Source organism: Adelges cooleyi, unplaced genomic scaffold (assembly GCF_023614345.1).
Source record: "Adelges cooleyi isolate 19-005CV unplaced genomic scaffold, UGA_ACOO_1.1 ACOO_flye_CR_arks_rails_tigmint_CR_PRNA_9, whole genome shotgun sequence".
Lineage (NCBI taxonomy): Eukaryota > Metazoa > Arthropoda > Insecta > Hemiptera > Adelgidae > Adelges > Adelges cooleyi.
The window spans coordinates 2,993,288-3,010,866 of NW_026096579.1; the positions used below are offsets into that span (position 1 = coordinate 2,993,288).

At 30.3% G+C, this 17,579-nt stretch overlaps 2 protein-coding genes across 4 annotated transcripts; one reads left to right on the forward strand and one right to left on the reverse strand.

The window, feature by feature from the left end:
* The first annotated feature begins 689 nt into the window (after nucleotides 1-689).
* LOC126847230 (inter-alpha-trypsin inhibitor heavy chain H3-like) lies at nucleotides 690-14,797 on the forward strand. Of its 3 annotated transcripts, none has more exons than XM_050587385.1 (17): nucleotides 690-1,077; nucleotides 6,053-6,219; nucleotides 6,354-6,464; nucleotides 6,566-6,704; nucleotides 7,436-7,544; nucleotides 7,919-8,079; nucleotides 8,806-9,006; nucleotides 9,086-9,266; nucleotides 9,345-9,528; nucleotides 9,690-9,885; nucleotides 10,510-10,720; nucleotides 10,805-10,920; nucleotides 10,982-11,087; nucleotides 11,676-11,726; nucleotides 13,461-13,753; nucleotides 14,011-14,147; nucleotides 14,657-14,797. In XM_050587385.1, the coding sequence occupies exons 1-17, from the start codon at nucleotides 907-909 to the stop codon at nucleotides 14,682-14,684; spliced, it is 2,562 nt and encodes an 853-aa protein (XP_050443342.1). In that variant the 5' UTR covers nucleotides 690-906; the 3' UTR covers nucleotides 14,685-14,797. The 3 variants fall into 3 exon arrangements, with proteins under 3 accessions (XP_050443342.1, XP_050443340.1, XP_050443341.1); XM_050587383.1 differs by having other exon boundaries at nucleotides 695-1,077; nucleotides 11,676-11,741; XM_050587384.1 differs by having other exon boundaries at nucleotides 704-1,077; nucleotides 9,693-9,885; nucleotides 11,676-11,741.
* LOC126847233 (zinc finger matrin-type protein 2) lies at nucleotides 14,607-17,482 on the reverse strand. Its single transcript, XM_050587389.1, has 5 exons — nucleotides 17,283-17,482; nucleotides 16,946-17,151; nucleotides 15,978-16,051; nucleotides 15,017-15,162; nucleotides 14,607-14,955 (listed from the first exon to the last, which is right to left on the reverse strand). Exons 1-5 carry the CDS (start codon nucleotides 17,295-17,297, stop codon nucleotides 14,818-14,820), a joined length of 579 nt encoding a protein of 192 aa, XP_050443346.1. The 5' UTR covers nucleotides 17,298-17,482; the 3' UTR covers nucleotides 14,607-14,817.
* Nucleotides 17,483-17,579: the final 97 nt, after the last annotated feature.

The following is a 17,579-nucleotide window of genomic DNA, read 5'->3' on the forward strand; positions in this document are numbered from 1 at the left end:
GTGTCAAAAGTACTTAATTTTAAATATTCTGTTATGTTTTATAGCTATTCAATAGTTTTGCTGAAATTAGTATTTTCTTATAATGTAGTTATTACAAAATTCAATTGGAAGTTCAAACCAATGAAACATTTAGAAATTTAATTTTGTTATGGCGGTTTTATCGCTTACATTATTTTGTTTCGCTCAAACTCTTGTCATTTCTTAATCTCAGTGCAAAAGAACTCTTAAAAAGACAATTATTGTATGAAATCGATTTTATGGCGTGTGTTCGTTGGGGTGAGGTGCAGTAGATTTCAGGACAGTATTGAATATTCTCGTTGTACAAACAAGCTAACTTATTCGCCACATTAATATTGGTAATCGACTTGTTGTGTCCTTCTCGTGATCATCGATTGGCAAGTCAATTGGTAACTTCTTCCGGGCGAAAAGTAAACATTTTGTAATCTTTATTAATCGCAAGCAAGAAAACCGGTTTTGGTTTTCCCACCATACCCGGAATCGTCTCGTATTTTCCCTAACTCTCTTCGCACGTCGCGCATATTATTTACGATCATATTATTAATAATGATGTAAGTAAGCAATTAAAACTATTGTGGAAAACAACCGAATACTGGCGCGCACACTGCACTTCGTCCGGACGTCATCGCGTCGTGGGTTTTTTTTTCGACGTGCGTTTATCATAAATCAATATTAAAGCCTCAGCAGTATTTATTAACTATTGTTAATATATGTTGCTCTCGCTACTGACAGCTAGGTAGTACTACTTTTACTACAGTAATATTATACAAACTACAACAGGAAATTTAGTGCAGTAGTCCGAACCGAACGGCCGCACTGTGAGCAAAGCGAACCTGACCGAACTCCGAACCTTGCCCGGCGCATTCGAACATTAAAGCCCGTTACATCATGTCGTCCGCTGCCGTCGCGTCACCGGCGTTGTCCGCGTGTTCCGCCGTCGCATTGATCATGCTGTTTGCCGTCGCCAATCCGGACACCGTGTCGGCCGCCCCGTGGCCAGCCGACGACGCCGCAGTCCTGACCGCCGAGGACATCCAGCCGTCGCCTACAAATCCACAGGTTTGTATCGTTTCTGTAAATCATAATTATTATCAAACTTCTAATTGGAACCCCATAGTCCATACCCGGCGATAACTATTTAACTGGTGTTAAGTACAACAATTTCTTTTTATTTAATTTTTTTAAAAGCATTTCTTTTTGGCCTTTTACAGAACATCAATAAGTTAAGTTATTTAACACGATATGTATACGAATTCTTGTAGTGCATTTTGGCAAGGCGTATGTAGTATGAATTAGGTATGATTAGTATTCGTTCGGTAATTAAAATCCATAAACGTTTATTAATAGCGCTAGCTTATCTTTACTGTTAATTTTACATTTATTTTGCCAAGATATCGACAAAGGCTAGTGTAAGACAAATAAAACGTAGATTAAAACATATTATATTAACATAAATAAATCGTTAAAACTGTATTTTAGAATTATTTTATTTAAATTTTTGTTATAACAAAGTTTAATTGATATATTATTAATTGTAATCTACTTTGTCTTTTAGGCCATTAGGGATTCTCAGAGCCGCCTGTTTTTTTAATGTTGACTTTTGTGTGTTAATAGGTGTAACTTAACGCATATTTTGGGCCTAAATTCAAATTTCAACCTTACGCATGCACATTATCAACTTTTGAAATTCAAATGGGAATCCCTATATTTTTCGTGATATTCTGTTGGCAATTAATATTTTAAAAACGAGAACGTTAAAAACACTGTTTAATACTAAACTGTTCAAAAGTTATAGCCATTTAAAGTTCAAGTTAGTGCTAAGTTAGCATTTATAGGTAGATTGAAATCAGATTATTTTATTTAGCTTTTATAAAACGTGTACCTAATGGCTAATATAATCAGCTATTATTTTTAGAGAAAAAAAATTCACAATTAAATTGAACTAATAGTATTATCACTTAAAATTGTTTTGATTAGGTGAACACAAATTATATTCTTTTCGGGAAACGCTGTAGTGTGGCGTGCTTAAGAGGATGCCACTCAGCCCATTTCTATGGAATCAAGTATAGACAATTTTTCATAAAATCTTAATTTTAGAGCTTGAACCATAATGTACACATTAATACAGTAATGACTAATGAGGACACTTTATTGATTGCCATTTTTTTTTTGTCAGACTTTAACATTGTCATTTCTATAGGATGATTTACAATTTTTTTCCCATCAAAACTGTTTTGGGCGGGACAAGTATGTGTGGCCAATATTAACAGTAGATTTACCAAATTTTCACAATGTAAAGAGAAGAATTTTATCTATGGCGTAGCGTTTTTATTTTTTTGGTATCTATATAATATCTTTTTATAAACAAACGAAAAAAAGAAAAAAATCTTTGCTATCAATTGTAAAAATTGTATACTGCTACTGTAAATACAGTCCTCACATTATTGTCCCCCGCAAAACCATTATTCGCAGATAAATTACGGGTGGTTAGCGTACACGATAGATGAACGTTTCCGAATTTTTTCTTATAGGAGTACTGTACAAGTAATAAATAATAATGACTAGCGACCGCCGTTATTACCAGTGTTACGTTATCACTCATGAATTATTATTACAAGACATACACACACTACCACTGATCGTTTCATACTTTCATGTTTGTAATGTGTGTAGTAAAAGTATCCGGCGACCAACGTCTCCCTCTTTACCGAGTCTTAAATTGTATCATCATCAACTACATATTGTATTCTATTATCAATGTTAATTTTATTCAGACACATTAGAAAAAAAAGTCAAAGTATATACAAACGTATATTTTACAATTAGATTCAGTTATAATTGGAATTTTATTTTGTTTGTACATAAAATGCAATATAATATTTATAAACTAATTTTGTTTTGTTAACCTATTAACGCCCGGTGGTCCCTTTTGGGATTCAAAAATTAAAAGAAGAAAAAAATAGTTACGGGCGTTAATAGGTTAATTTAAGTGGTACATTTTTAACACAACATAATAATAATAATAATATTGTCTAGGGAATATTCGTTTATTAACTGTGTTTACATTCATATCCTACATTCTAAACAGGTACTTTGTCCGAACCGATAAATAGCTCGTCTAGGTTACCTTCTGCCTAGTTACGGGCTTGAAACCTCAGAGCACGCATGACACAAATTATTTCAAACTATGTTTTTTTCGTTTTGACCCGCAGAACTATAGTCGAGCACAAAACATACAAATATATGTAAGCAATAATAACGTTAATAATTGCTATGATCTCTGTTTCGTAGGGGCCCCGCGATTATTCCTTGGCGCAGCAATATTTATTAACCTATATATAAGTTGCACTATGACTTGGGGTAACGCGTTGGACCCGTCTTTCAAACTTGGACAATATCATTATTTCAGTTAGCCTTAACGCATTTTTCGTTAATAGTTTTTAAGGTGAAATTATAATAACTTCTCGCACATTAAAAACTACAAATATCACGTGTTTGAAAAGTTGACCGTCATAACACCATAAAATAGATACAACAATCGCATTAACACTAGAGGTTCTAAATAGGTATACTATTGTTGTAACGTTACTAATGTTTTTAACGAGCTCACTGAGATAAGATTCTGTTGTTTACTATAATACACACATACACCTAAATGGTCTATTTAATGCAAGATGTCGATAATTTTTCTCGAAAGATAAATTATCGCAATATAATTACATCATATCTAGGCGTATATCATTTTTTTATTACGAGCAAAGGGACTATAGCCTCAATCAAAGTTAAGTAAATAGTTTTTATTTTTCGAGTCTTGAATAATAATTATGTATAATATATATATATATTATAATATATAGGTATTAGGGTTGTCCTTAAAAAGTAGATTTTTTTAATTTTAACCTCAAAGCTTCCCAAAAAAAATCCAAATATAATTTTAAAAAAATCGAAAAATAATTATTTTAACCCATGCCTCTCAAGGGTTGAAGTATAAATGGGATTTAACATGGGTTTTCGACTTTTGTGCATACATGAATACATAACTCTTTTCCTAATTCATAGTTTGCGCTGAAGTTTTTATGTATTTATAGCTAGTCTGCTGAACACGTACATCATAACAAATATCCTAAGCTGTCAAAATTGCTACAAAAATATTAAAATTTGACGGAAAATAGTTTTAAAGAAAACGCTTAATTGGTTGTTAATCTATAGATACTTACAATTAATATGACTTAGGGGTATAGTGTGTACTTAATTATAATTTATACTGACCTGTTTTTTTATTACAGCTTACTTTTAGTAAAATGTTCTAAACTGACAAACTTAGAAAAAAAAAATGTCTCTGGAGGTGTACTTTTCAGAAAAACTGATTCATTTTAGCATGAAAGTAAATAATAATTAAAATTTCAAGATAAAGATTTTGACATAGGCGTTTTATAATTAAACAATTTTGGCAAACGTTTTAAAACTTTGAAATGTTTTAAAATTAAATTTCCTACAACTCAGCATCTAAAGACTATTTTGTATTGATATATGATGTATTTTAATAAGTCAATTCGTTTCAGCTTAGTTCTTCAGAATAGTCTATTTCATAAGACATGTTTTTGTACAATAATGGGTAAACAACTACAAGGACGGTACGGTGTAAAATTTGGAAACAAAATTTAGAGGTCGATATAGATTCATTTTCGCTTTATTAATAAATAACATAAAACGTTGAAAATATTAGCTTATCATTTTTTTTTTTTTAGTTGTCTATACTTTATACTTTTTAATGAATACATGGTGTGGCGTTTGCTAAACATTTTGAAAAGTAAAGTTTGACTAGTTTTTATTATTCTAAATGGCTTTCCTTAAATGGATCACCTGGTATATTAAATATACACATGATAATTTGTCCTTGTTATTATACACACTTGTACCCGCAACCCGGATGTTAACAAAATTAAATGTGCGTCATACTTTACTCGTTTACATTAATTTCTTTGGTTTCACTATAATATCTCCAGTTGTGTTGTAATATAATTTGTATTGGACTGGATCTCAAAAAGTGTGCGTGATCTACTAATAGAATAGACGACTTCATGTCACAGATAATAACATAGTGAATAGACTAAAGTAGTTTTTTTACGGGAATAAACATTAAATTTGTTAGGGTTACAAGGGGTTATAACGTCACACCTACAGCTATCAATATCCCTTGCCAGAAAGAGATTAAGATATTTCTATGGAAAAATAACTGTCTTTTCCTCATTCGGGACCGCGACCCCATGTGTTAATAGTATTGGAATAACCTATTCGCTTCTCTAGACCGTACCATAGATTAAATAATAAATACACAAAAATACTATTAACCTATGACCGTACTATTTTTGTTGTTAAATTTAATTATTCAGTTACGCGTTCTTATCATTTACAGTCTTGCAAATTTAATGTAATATAATTTTTAATAAAGCGAATAAAAAAGTTACTCAGTCAATTTTTATTTGAGTTAGGTGTATAAATTTATTTCCAAGGTCAAGGCAATAACTACGTACACGTTAGTATAAGTTTGTAACCACGTTGTTATCAATGGTGTAACTAAACTACAGTCTATACAAAATTGGATACATAGTATTTGCCTGTGTCTATTTCTATACTAATAGACTTTCCGCAGTTTTGCATGTTTATGACAGATACTTACGACGGAATAGGGTTTGACGTGTATACTGTACTGTATACCTTTCGGTTGACGTGCCCGTATAATTTGCTAAATTATTTAACATCTGCGGTGTAAAATTTAGTATGTCATTTTTCGGTATATTAATTATATATCACTTGGAGACCATAGGCCATTTTTGGTTACGTGGGCACCAATTTTCAGAACATTTCGATAAAGATTATTCTAAAGCTTTTCACACCTAGTACACGATTAGTATCTATTTTCTCATTATAAAAACATAGTGCAGTGCAGGTCCACGATCAATCTACTGTGCTAAGTTTTTCATATATGTTTTCTATAGACCAAAAATGATTTTCAAACTTTTATTGTTTGCAGGTTTCAACCAAAGGAGATATCTATAGTTTTATTATACATTCCCGAGTTAAACACAGATATGCTCAGACTACGGTGTCGAGCCGAGTGGCAAACAAAGGTAATACTTCTCAGGAAGTTCAGTTCTACGTGACGCTACCAGAAAGTGCGTTTGTTTCCAAATTTTTAATGTGAGTAGAGTAGATTCAAATGTTTATATAGACATTTTATAATTTACACTGTTTTATTATATGTAATTTGTTGTAAGTCATTGTTTTTTTATTAAATTTTTTTTTAAACAAAACGGGGTTTTCTAAACCATTAGGGAAATTAACGAAAAAGTGTACGAAGCGTACGTCAAGGAAAAAAAAGCAGCTAAAGAAGAATACAGTGCAGCGGTAAATGCCGGTCAGACAGCCGCTCACGTAGAACAAAAGTAAGTGTTAATATGTATGTCTAAATGGTCGGTTGCGACTAAGTGTGTGTACTAAACTGGTTAACCGTTGTAAAATATTGACTTATTTTGAATGTATTTAGCGCGAGAGATTCGAACAAATTCACGGTCTCAGTAAATGTGGAAGCCGAACACAAAGTGACGTTTAATCTTACTTACGAACAGCTTTTGACAAGGAAACTAGGTGTCTACGAAAACGTCATAAACGTCCAACCCGGCCAGGTAATATCATCACTATAATAATTTTATGCACATAACTCATAGCAGCTAAGTTCAGAAGTGCTGTTCGCAGAAATAATTAATAATATAAATTCAATTTACGGGGGCACCCTTTTTTTTTCTTTCTTTTTCAATCGATAGTACTTTTAATGATGATTAAGAATGTGTAAACATTTTGCCCCGCTCGCACTTTGTTTGAAAGTTACAGACGTTTAAAGTTCGCGCGTTATACTGATTACGAGCGGACGCGCGCTACACGTTGCCCTTCGAGGCCCTTTTGCTTTTTTGGAACAAATCCAGTTTACCGGTCACCTTTTTTTTCTCCGCGTCAAAAGTTGAAACTATTATAAAAACATCCTTAACTACATATCTATGTTAACTTGATGGCCAACTGTTTACGGTCAAAAATTATTAAAGTGCTTTCCGATAGGATTTAGAATTTACGCACTGGATAGGTTGTGTTTTGATCAGTTAATGCAGGTTTATTTTGAATTAGTTTTATTAGATTTTGACGCTGCTTGTGCGTTTATAGTTAATTAAATAATAAATTAAAAATTCATTAAAAAATAAATTTGGCTCTTATCCTAATGAACAAATTTAATTTGTGCGTTAAGAACGTTTCTTTTTCTACCATTATTAAATTTTTCTGGTATTTTTTATGCTTTTTTCCAACCTCTTGAGGTAACAGATGATTTAAATATTTCACGTCATTACAATTAAGTATTTGTACCTAGGTTGTGAAAAATCTTAAAGTCATAGTAGACATCGAAGAATCATCCAACATAACAACTCTGGAAGTGCCAGACATAAAGACGACTAATGAAATCAAAACGACATCTAGTAGTACGTGCAAATAATATAATATTATATGGTTTTATTTTTGCGTTTCATTCTGTATTATAAATTAATAGTTTACACATAATTTAACTAATATATACTTTACTAAATAATATTTACATACTATGTAATGTAATTTACCGACGTTGTGAAGTATGTTTTAAAAAAAAAACACAATATTTTGTGTTATTTTTTCTGCGCTTGTTTCTGATAATTTTGTCTTATGTGTACCTTTTTTTTATTTTACTTTTATTTTGTCGATGGATTTATACATTTCCTAATAGCATATATGAAACAGGAGTCGTTGTTTAATTCAGTCAGTGATGGCTTTTATTCAATTCAAGTCAGCGCAAGATTTTAATATAAATTATAATTTATAGAAAATAAATTGGCGCAGATTTCTCGTACATCGGGCAACAGTACTACGATAACGTGGATTCCGACCGTCAAGGAACAATTAGCGTTTTCAGAACGAGGTGTCAAAGGTCAATTCATAGTCCAATACGACGTCGATCATAAGTCTACACCGAACCAAGTCCTTGTGAGTAATTTATGAAACACATTTCACAAAAGGCCCACCTATCCTAATATAATAAATGTATAATATAAAAATCATACTTAGAATATTATTTTACATTTTATTGTGATGTAATATATTTATTATTTTATCAAACGATTGATACACAAAACACATAAGTGTTCGGTAAACAATTTGACCTAATATAGATAGTATAATGTATGTATGATATATATTAACGTGATCCTTTTTTTAGAGATTGTAAAAAATGTTCCCTTAAATTTTTAGATTTGTATTACTTTTCCTTCGGCGCCCTATTTCAATGAAAATGTCGAATCATTCATTTTTTAACAATTACAGTTCTAGTTCTAAAATAAATAATACTAAAATAAAATTTTTTTTTTAAGTCACATTATTGTGTATTATATTACATAGGTACACGTTATTCGGTTAATATCCCATTCCAAATTTCTTTATCAAATACTATACCCAAATTTACTGGGTTTACTCATAAATTGTCTTCCTGATTATCTAAAATAGAAAATCTGTCCGACTTCATTCATACAATAAATATGTGTCTGTTAGAAGTTAGAACTATTCTATTTTTATAAAAAATAAGAAATATAAAAACAAATAATACAAATTAAACTATATTTTGAGTTGATAGATATGGGGCCTTTATTTAAAGTATTGTAGTAAAATTAAACAAGTAAAGAGCTTGTGTACAGTGGATACGTTTATCATGCTTAGATCGACGATGGGTACTTTGTACATTTCTTCGCACCGCCTGATTTAAAACCCCTAAGGACTCACGTCATATTTGTGTTAGACGTCAGTGGTTCTATGGTTGGACAAAAATTGCCACAAGTCAAAGACGCTATGGCACAGATTCTGACCGACATCAACGCCGACGACTTTTTCACCTTGATACTCTTTTCAGATTACGCTCAGGTATATTATACGATAGAATACTGCGAAGTTAAAACCATATTAATTTTACAATCGTATGTTTTCTTATTCCAAATTGCAGGTTTGGACGATAAACGCTACTCAAGCGACGTCTACTCGTTGGGATGAATCGGGTATCGAACAAAAAAATAACAATAATTTCACGCTAGATGCTTTCGGTGAAAGCCGTTTTGTTTTTCCTGCAAACGCAGAAAATATACATTATGCCAAGAAATTCATCGAAGACTTGACATCGGAAAGCAGTGAGTATATGATGTGTATAAGAATACGTCGATGTAAGGGAAAATAATGAAACCACTACGACACTGTGTTGGTCATAGGTACAAACATGGAGGACGCCTTAAATAAGGCTCTTTCCATAGCCAAATTAGGGGAGATACGGTTTAAAAATGGTGCAAACACTCCGAAACCGATAATCGTGTTTCTCACAGACGGTGAACCGACTACAGGAATAACTGAATCCCAAGAGCTGATCAAATATGTTTCGAACATCAACTCGGAAAAGTAAAGTACCACTCAGTGGAATAATTATTGACAGTTCTTCGCTTGAATTTAATCTGAGGGCGTTAGCATTTAACGAGATTTTGTTTGACATTGAATAAAGCACCCAACGACCAATGGTACTTTTTTTTTACTTTGATGATATAATTTCAATATGATTTAAGCAGGTATCCTATATTCAGTCTGGGATTTGGAGAGGGAGCTGACATAGATTTTCTCAAGAAGCTATCGCTGAATAACACGGGATTCGCCAGGACGATATACGAAGCTTCGGATGCTTCTTTACAATTAAGAAACTTTTACAAAGAAATATCGTCGCCAGTATTGTCCAACGTCACCTTTAAATACGTGGATGCACAAGTAATACCCCTATAATAAAAAAAAATCATTAATCCAATCCGATGTAGGATAACATGCAATACATACAATCTTATTTAACCTACCACCACTATAGCCAAGCCATCCGCATATACCTAAGAATAGCTTATAGCACTTTCCGTTCAGATCTCGTATAAGACACCACATAAAAGGGGAAAGTACTCACCCACATTTCTGCCTTTGATCTGTTTAGTTGTCCTGTGATCAAGCGATCTGTTAGCATGGTTTTCATCCGCTTAATAACGAATGGTTCAACTCCATGATTAGTGCTGTGCTTCACACATAACATTACAAGGTTGTCAAAAGCAAATGTGGATTGTATTTTTTAATATGCCTTTTGAACGAAAATATATTTCAAAATGATATTTTATTAGAAACATAATATAATAAAACAATAGTTTTCCCACTTCGAAATTAAAGTTTGATTTTAATATAATACACTGCGATTTTTCAAAATGAGAGTTAGGTTCAAATGAGGTATAAGATTGAACATAATATTTTATTTTTTCATCGCTAAAACCTAATTGTGCAAATCATTTCCACGAGAGTAGAGTAGTGATAACTGCTTTCAAGTTTTTCAAATCATTGTCATTATTTATTACACAGGTGGACAACACCACTGTGACAAAGAAATCGTTCAACTTGTTATTTAGCGGCACCGAGCTGGTCGTGGCTGGTGTGTTGAGAAATCCCAAAGAAGAATTTAACGGCACGTTGAACGCCAATTCAAAAGACGGTGATTTCATAGATTCCGGTTCTGTTTTTTGCTTAGATTTGCCACGTGTTCCCCAGGAAGTGACGACCACCAGACAAGTAGGCAAGTGTATTTGACGTTTTATGAAAAATAGTGGTCAAATGTAGTTTTCAACTACGGCTAAATAAACATTATTAACCATCGCAGGACATTTGGAAAAACTATGGGCCTACTTGCATATTCAACAATTGATGGATGAATACGAACTCAACAAGAATGAAAATTCTTCCGCTAAAGCTAAAGCTCTAGAGTTAGCCCTAAAAGTAAGTCACGCGACGACTATTAAATAGTTTCTTTCTTACTTGTTTGGTTTCTTGTTAATAGTACTCTTTCGTTACGCCTTTGACATCATTGGTAGTCGTCAAACCCAACGAAACGACAACATCGGCAGATCCTGAAAAAATCAAACCTCACCAAAATAATAATTTCAGTAAGTATTTTATTTCAGTAATTCCTGAGGATGTATTTAGGAAAGGCTTGGTCAAGTTTGTTTAGGATCGATGATAATTTCACACGGGTTGACAATTACAATCATATTTATAATATATCTTATATTATCATATAATGTAATTTCCAACGCTAGTAATATATTATCTTTAAAAATGACGAGAAGCTTTTAAAAATGTCCACTCATACATTTTGATCATGTTTGTTCATCAGCTACGTATGATACTATTTAGTATTTTCACGTTTAAGACATTTTCATTGACATTATAAATATATAATAAAGATAGTAAAAAACCAATGGAACTTTTGAGCCAAATAACTAGGGTAGTAAAAAGTTTTGGGTTCTGTTAGTGTTTGGGAATTAAGACGTACAATTTAATAAGAATCAAAAAAGTTTTTTCATTACTTATATAAATTTATTAACAGTTGGACTATTTTCGGCAACATAAATTTTGTTTATATTTTCTATAAATGTATGAACTGAAGTGGGTATTTAAAAATTATAATTTATCGAAATTCGCTTTTTCTACATTTTAAATGGTTTAAAATAATTTCGATGTTTCTATTTCAGCTCCCTTAAGTTATGCTGGGCCTCCGGGAATGCCGATTGCAATTACATCAGGTATTCCATACAATTGTAAGTAATATTTTATTACGATTTAAAATGATTAGTAAACGTCGAAAAAGTGTCATGACCATTTTCTGTTTTTATTTTTTGCATTTGTCAAACTGGCTCTATTCATATTAATTGTACAGGATGATAAACTTAAAGCGATCCACTGTTATTCTCGAAAATAATTGCATTTTCATTTCATAATATTATTATAAAATATCCAATTATTGACCTTTCTTTGTTATTTTTCAAAGGTCTTTGAAATTTTGAAACATAAATGATAACTTATTTATTTTATTTTATTAAGAAATAAAACAATAAAATATTTTTAAAAATCACTCACCAAAAAAAATCATACACTAGCGTATTTTCGTATTTTGGTAGCAATGCTATCATCATTACCATTTGTGGTGAAAGGTTTTTTAAAATCTACTTATTACATTATTTTATTTTTTAACTACATATAACCACATATAACTACATATATAGAACTACATATAACAAGTATTGCTCAGGTTTTTTTGAGATTTTGATATGTGTAATTAACTTTTAAAAGTAAAAAGACATTTGAAAATGATGACAGAAAACCCAAGTTTTGAATCCTTTAATTTTAGAGCTAATACTTATTAGCGATTAAAAATTATAGGATAAAAAATACGTTTGGAAATTTTCCACTGTTGTAAAATAATATATTTAACAATTTTTTTGAAAAGAAACTGTAAAAGTATAATTATTTTCTTGGAAAACGATTAGATCTTTTTAAGTTGATCATCCTGTATAGCACTAGTAGATAAATTACAGAGGTTATTACACCATATATATTTTAATGCATCAATGATCTGTCGAGTAACTACTGGATGGGAGAGCCGTAACTCAGATATAAGTTAAAACTAAACTATTATAATTCGTTTCATTCTTGCTCATAAGGTATAACGATTGTTATCCAATTGCAGAAAAATTCTCACCAATTTGATCTCTGTAACACGAATAGATCACCGTGTTATTGCCACTTAATTTTTTATTTACCAAATGAAGCAGTTACACATTTGCTCATGTTTTGGGTGTAAATAATAAATTGGCTCACATAGTGAATCACCGTGTATGAGTCTGAGTACCCAATATATAAAACCATCCTCAAGTAACACATTTATATGATATTTGTATCTGCTACAGTCCTGTTTTTAGAAACTTTAATTTTCGGTCGGATTACATTTGATTGGACTAATTTTTTATCGTTTCTCTTTTCCACACTGTGTCGTGCGCACTGTGCAGATGTGAGATCTAAACAAATAAATAGACACCAGAGTCCAGATTTGGTTTTAGGCTGGAAATGTTTTTCAAATTGTATTACAAATACTACAAATAGTTTTGTATAATATGTAATTAACGAAAAAACCGGTTTTCAACAACATTCATACACCCTTATTCGCGGTTTTAATTTCGTAATTATTAAGGGAAAGGTTTGATGATACGTTTTCGATTGTGTATCGGTAGTACTATGGCTAAATAAAAATCATAATATTCAACCCTCCGTTTATTTTGCCAGAAGTTATGGTGCAATCCGTATTTTGAAAATTAATATTTAATATGTAATTTGTAGCGCGTTTTTCAGTCCCTGGTTGAAATAAATGTGCTCTGTGCCTCATGTAGGTACCTACTTTAATTGGTTTCAACTTTCAGAATTATTTTAATCTTAAAATTGTCCGATTCCTTACTTATTATTGGTTGTTTGTTGATGTACAGCCGCCAGTAGTAATAGTTACACGTTCAGTAGACCGACAACGCTAAATCATATGTATATGAGTCTGAGAACAGCCACTTTCAGACCAGTACTAGTAGACAGAGATAGTCAACAAGAATTGTCATTAGATGATGCGAACGAAACGGAAAAGTTAGAGAAAAACGAGACTTTGTACGACTCACAGTTGCCACTTCACACTTTGAGTGAGTTGACCTGGCTGAATGTAACTGACGGCGTTCAACCGGTCATTGCTTTGAATACGACTAACTCTACTTATCAAGTTTTGTTAAATACTGTAAGTAAATCATCAGGCATTTTTCACACGGGAACAGTGACCACCAGGAACGCTATTCTGTAGGTTTGTTTTATGAGAAATGTTGTTTAGTATGTTCCGAATGTCATTTGCTTCCTAAAAACAATACAACATGTCTCAATTCAGTTTAACATTAACAGACACTATATGGCTTACCTAATATGTTTGTACCTCTGAAATGGCGTTCCTGATTGAGTAATTCAATAACATTTTATTAACAAACCATAAACTATTTTTAGACCAATCAATCATATCAAAACTGTACCACGCCGGACAACATTATGGGTAGTTGTAAACACTTGAAAGACTGCACAACTACATCAATCTTAAATTCATTTGACATTTATGTTTCACTGTTTTGTTCTATTGAAAATATGTGAGTATTTACATAAAACAATTTATATAGTGTATATATATATTTAATGTAAAGTCAGCACAATGAGGTTCTGGCATAGCGAGATCGGTGTAGTCATAAGACTGTAGGAATTATTATAACTTGAGTAATGACTTTTAAATTAAATGCTTCATGCCAATCCGTAGATGGTAGAAATATTATATATCGATAAAAACCATTGTTAAGGATTAAATAATGTGCTTAAAATTCTATTTTTTCTTTCTGATACGATTTCTGAACTATAGACTTGGTACTTGAAAGAATTGGATCCGCGATTTAGAAATAATCGAGGGTCTAGACACAAAATTGTTGACAATACAAGAATAAATCAAAATTTGTATACACAGTAATAAGATTACGTCTTAAAATATATGTTTTATTATAATAATTAATGAAAATTACAATAAATTTCTACTGTAAATCAAATACATTATAATAATATTACTTAATTTTATCTTTTATTACTAATTATGATACACATTTTTTTTTAGTTATGCTGGCATTTGCTGTTTAGTGTGATTTAAAAACACCGAAGAAAAAGGGAGTCATGAATATTACTAATCATACAAAAAGTTATTTATGGTTAATTAATTGTAATTTATGTATTATTGCATTACTATTAAACATAATTATTTATCAAAAAATCAAATATTTATTTTTTAGATGAACCAAAACCTGAAAATCCCATTAATGCCGCCATCTCATCATTTTGAGATTCATCCTCCAGCTCATCGTGTTTCCTCTTTTTTTCTTTTTTCTTTTCTTTTCGGTACTCTTTTAATTTGTCTTCCTAAAAATAAACAATTGGTTGTTCATTTCAAAATAATTTAATCAAATATCTAAATAATTACTTCTTCTTTTAATTCTCTTAAACGTTGTTCTAGATCATAATCTTTCTTTTTTTCTTCCATTTTCTTTTTATTAGTTTCAAATCGTTTTTTAACTTGATCTAATGAAGATCTTTCTATTTTCATTGACATCCCTAAATTTCTTTGATCTAAAATAAAAACAACAATTAAAAATATTGAAAATATAGAAAATGTGATTTATAGAAACACAAAAGAAACTACAAAGCTAAATTATTAATTAAAATTGTTATAATTGTAAGAATTATAAAAATCAGAGGAGACTTTGTTGTTGTTTTTCTCTTTTACTTTTCATTAGAAAAAGGATTTAACTATATAAAAAACATTATTGTTTTTTAATGTATTATATTATGTTTTAGTTTAAGTACAAGTGGTGACTATTTTATAACAGGCAAATTATAGGAACTATTTGAGAAAAATCTTGTTTTACAGGATAATTTTGTTTTAGTTTGTTATTACATGATATATATATATATATATATTTTAAAAAGAAATATGTTCTACATGGACTATAGGATGTTAACTTTTGAATACAAACAAATGTTTCAAAATTTGTCGTAACTAAAGACTTAAACTACAGTTCAAAGTTTTAATTTTAAAAAATCGGACAACTCTAAGCAGCGTAATCAATTTACCTTAAGATATTTAAGTGCAAAAAAATATGCGCTCAGGCCTCTTAAACTTTAAGAATTAAAGGATCAAATTTTAACCGAAGCTTGTTTTGAACACTTGATCCTGATATCAGATATGCAATATATGTATAATTTTTGGAAAGAATATTGACCATGTAATGCTTTTCTATATAGTATATAAACAATTCGTTTTGTCAACATTCTACTAGATTAATTTACTAAAAACTAATTATGCTTAGTTAAAAATAGATTGTTTTTTTTTTACAAATTTTACTTATTACTAAATATGTATAATCTAAAATTAAATAACTCACGTTTTTTTCCATTGATGTGATCCAAAAAGTTAATAGAGTCCTTAACAACACAATCGCACACATTACAGTAGTACCTAAAACATTTATGGTACATTGTTATGTATAGATGCTAAAAATTTAATGAAATAAATTTAAAATCAAAAGGTTACTTAGCCTAAAAATGTTGCCTATATTTAAATATATATTATTGTTCTAAAAACTAGACATCTTACTGTTATTTAATAATAAAAAATAAAGGATGACTATAGCTAGGAAACTGATACGCTAAAAACCTACAGTATAAATATAGCTAAAAATATTGTATATACATACAACTGAAAACAAAATTTTTAATTTAATTGACACAAAAGTATTAAAATTGCATTCATTCTTGAAAATGGTAAGAAAATGCAACATACAATTGTATAATATAATACATGATGTATGAAGCAAATTTTTTTTTTAATAAGCTACTCTTTATTAAATAGTTAATAAATGAAAAGTAATACCAATGACATATTAGTAAACAAGTGTCATACATTACATACATCAGCAACTCAGCCTACTCTTCAGCTTCTTGCAAAATATGAAACATTTAAGAATCCATGGATTCATATTTTTGTTGTTAAAGGAACATTGACGTATATTAATTACTTAAAATAATAAAACATTTTAAGTTTGTATAATTCATTCTAGTAAAATTTTTGGAAAAAATATTCTTATAGTATCTGTGCAATATGCCATCAATATGGAAGCAGTCTTTATGTTTTCCTAATTATGCTACAATTTAAAAGAATGGATGTGACAAGACATTTTTAAAAATGTATTTGTTAAACGTTTAATACTACCACTTAGTTTGTTACCAAAAATTATAAAACTAAATATTTTATAAAAAGAACATTACAGCTAGAAATTGTTAAGATTCTAACTTTTTATACTGTATACTGCTGACTTCAAATATAGAATAATTGAAAATTTATTAAAATTACCCTCCACTTTGAGATGACGGAGTAGCTTTAGTAATCACTACACTTTTTCCTAATTTTGAATCCAAGTCAACACGATAGTCTCTTTGTTTTAACATTTCTCTTTTTACGGGTGACGTTTCTTTCGAATGATCGTCTTCTATATCGTCTGTGAGCCTTTTTCTGGCCATTTTTTCGTACTCGTCTCGGTCCCATTTTCGACGATGATCCTATAAGCATCATTATTATTAATTTATAAATCTTAGAGTTGATTGTATGTTTTTTCAATAAAAGATTGTATGTTTTTTTAATAAAAGTCAAACGTTTTATTAAAATCTTAGAGTTATAACGTACTACTTACACCACTTGAAGCCATATTAATAAAATTAATACAAATATGAGGAATTAAAATAAAAAATACTTGATTTGTGTTACTGAATAAAAATTGACAAGTTTTAATTGAAATAATATGAAATTTTTTTCATTAATCCCATAATTTTACGTTATTAGTAACCACTTTTTACTTTTAACAATTTTTCACATTATGCTTATCATATTATTGTGTTTCGAATGCTGTTTACATTTTAGAATATCCAGTGATTATAATATTATCACATTGTATATTGTGAAGCGAACTGATAAAGAACTGTAATCATCA